The sequence below is a fragment of the Rhagoletis pomonella genome, unplaced genomic scaffold, assembly GCF_013731165.1.
Source record: "Rhagoletis pomonella isolate Grant_MI unplaced genomic scaffold, Rhpom_1.0 Rhpom_scaffold_00006, whole genome shotgun sequence".
NCBI classification, from domain to species: domain Eukaryota; kingdom Metazoa; phylum Arthropoda; class Insecta; order Diptera; family Tephritidae; genus Rhagoletis; species Rhagoletis pomonella.
In genome coordinates this window covers 1,283,391-1,284,667 of record NW_023458560.1, presented here as the reverse complement: position 1 = coordinate 1,284,667, position 1,277 = coordinate 1,283,391, and the positions used below count along the sequence as shown (strand labels likewise).

The 1,277-nt window shown below is 37.1% G+C and overlaps 2 protein-coding genes across 2 annotated transcripts in view; one reads left to right on the top strand and one right to left on the bottom strand.

Annotated features, from left to right (window-relative positions):
* The window catches only part of LOC118741512 (dynein heavy chain 9, axonemal-like), an 18,847-nt gene extending 18,691 nt beyond the window's left edge, over positions 1 to 156 (bottom strand). The window contains exon 1 of the mRNA XM_036473511.1: positions 129 to 156. Coding sequence (XP_036329404.1) covers positions 129 to 156 — 28 coding nt within the window. The remainder of the gene's footprint in view (positions 1 to 128) is intronic.
* A 405-nt stretch (positions 157 to 561) lies between these two features.
* Positions 562 to 1,277, top strand: part of LOC118741511 — a 15,656-nt gene continuing 14,940 nt past the window's right edge. The window contains exons 1-2 of the mRNA XM_036473510.1: positions 562 to 847; positions 897 to 1,137. Coding sequence (XP_036329403.1) covers positions 562 to 847; positions 897 to 1,137 — 527 coding nt within the window. The remainder of the gene's footprint in view (positions 848 to 896; positions 1,138 to 1,277) is intronic.

The following is a 1,277-nucleotide window of genomic DNA, read 5'->3' as shown; positions in this document are numbered from 1 at the left end:
TTGTCTTTACTTTTATGTTTATCATTTTCTTCATCTACATATTCTATATAAGTAAAGTGTTTCAATTTATCTTGGTCTTCATTTTTGCCTTTATCTTTACACATCTTTGTTTTTGTTTTTATTTTTACCTTTGCCTTTATCCATGTGCGTAGTCATTTTTACTTTCATTCTTGTATTGGTCTTTTGCTAAGTGTTATTCTTTAACCTTTTATTAGCAAATTTTTGTTAAATTAATACCATATGCATACACACAAGAAGTACTTGTTTCAGCCCCAACCATTTCCGGTGCACCATTTCCATGGCAATATTTCCGTTGCATCATTTCCGTGTGCAATTTCCGTTGAATTTGCCAATTTACTCCCAACCAACCAAACAACCGCCGCTAAAGAAGTTTCACTTCAAAAATACCCACAAATGTTGTTTTTACTCTAATGCTACTACCTGTTTGATATGCCTTGGCATCACCACTTTTTGATATTGTGTCTGACATTACTTACTTATGTATATGGTTTTATAAATTTTATAGCAACGAAAAAGCAAATATTTATTCCCTGCACAACAATGTCTTACGCTGACCATCGGAAAGGTACGCGCAATCAATCTGATGGAGTATTCGACTCTGATTACCTCGCAACTAGTAAAAACGACTTTCAGAGATCAGTAACAAATTGCAAGCTGTATCCAAGACATGGAATCATGTTCTCAAAAGAACCTGAACTGGATCGCTTTCCCTACCGCAAGGATTTGAGTTATTTGCCCACAACTCTTCACCGCAATTCTCTAGATTCGGGTTCGAGAGACTCGCTAGAAGGTCACTTAAATCCCACATCACCGCGTTTGAAAGCAGGTAAATACTATAAAGTTATAAGAATACAAAATCTCAATTTTTAACGAAGGTGCGAACAATACTGCCGAACGACGTGTGACGAACGTCGTAATGACACCTAGCGCATGTAAATCAAACCCTCCGGGTCTACATCACTTTAAACCCAACACAAAGGTAAATGTGGTTGAAATGAAGCTAAATCACAACGCAATCAAAGAAGAGAGTCCGGTACATCACTACACTTATTGCCAGTTTTTCCAAGAGGCTAAGCGTAAAAAGTCTAAGACGCGCGGAACACAATCTTTATATCGGTAAGTTGTTGTTTTTGCATATGTTGTGTACAGAGCTATGCAAGTATCTTCGGGATAGTGCTGGGCAGTATCCATACGAAAAGTACTCAAAACTCTAAAAAGTATCGACGGTACCCGATTTTTAAAAGTATCCATACTGA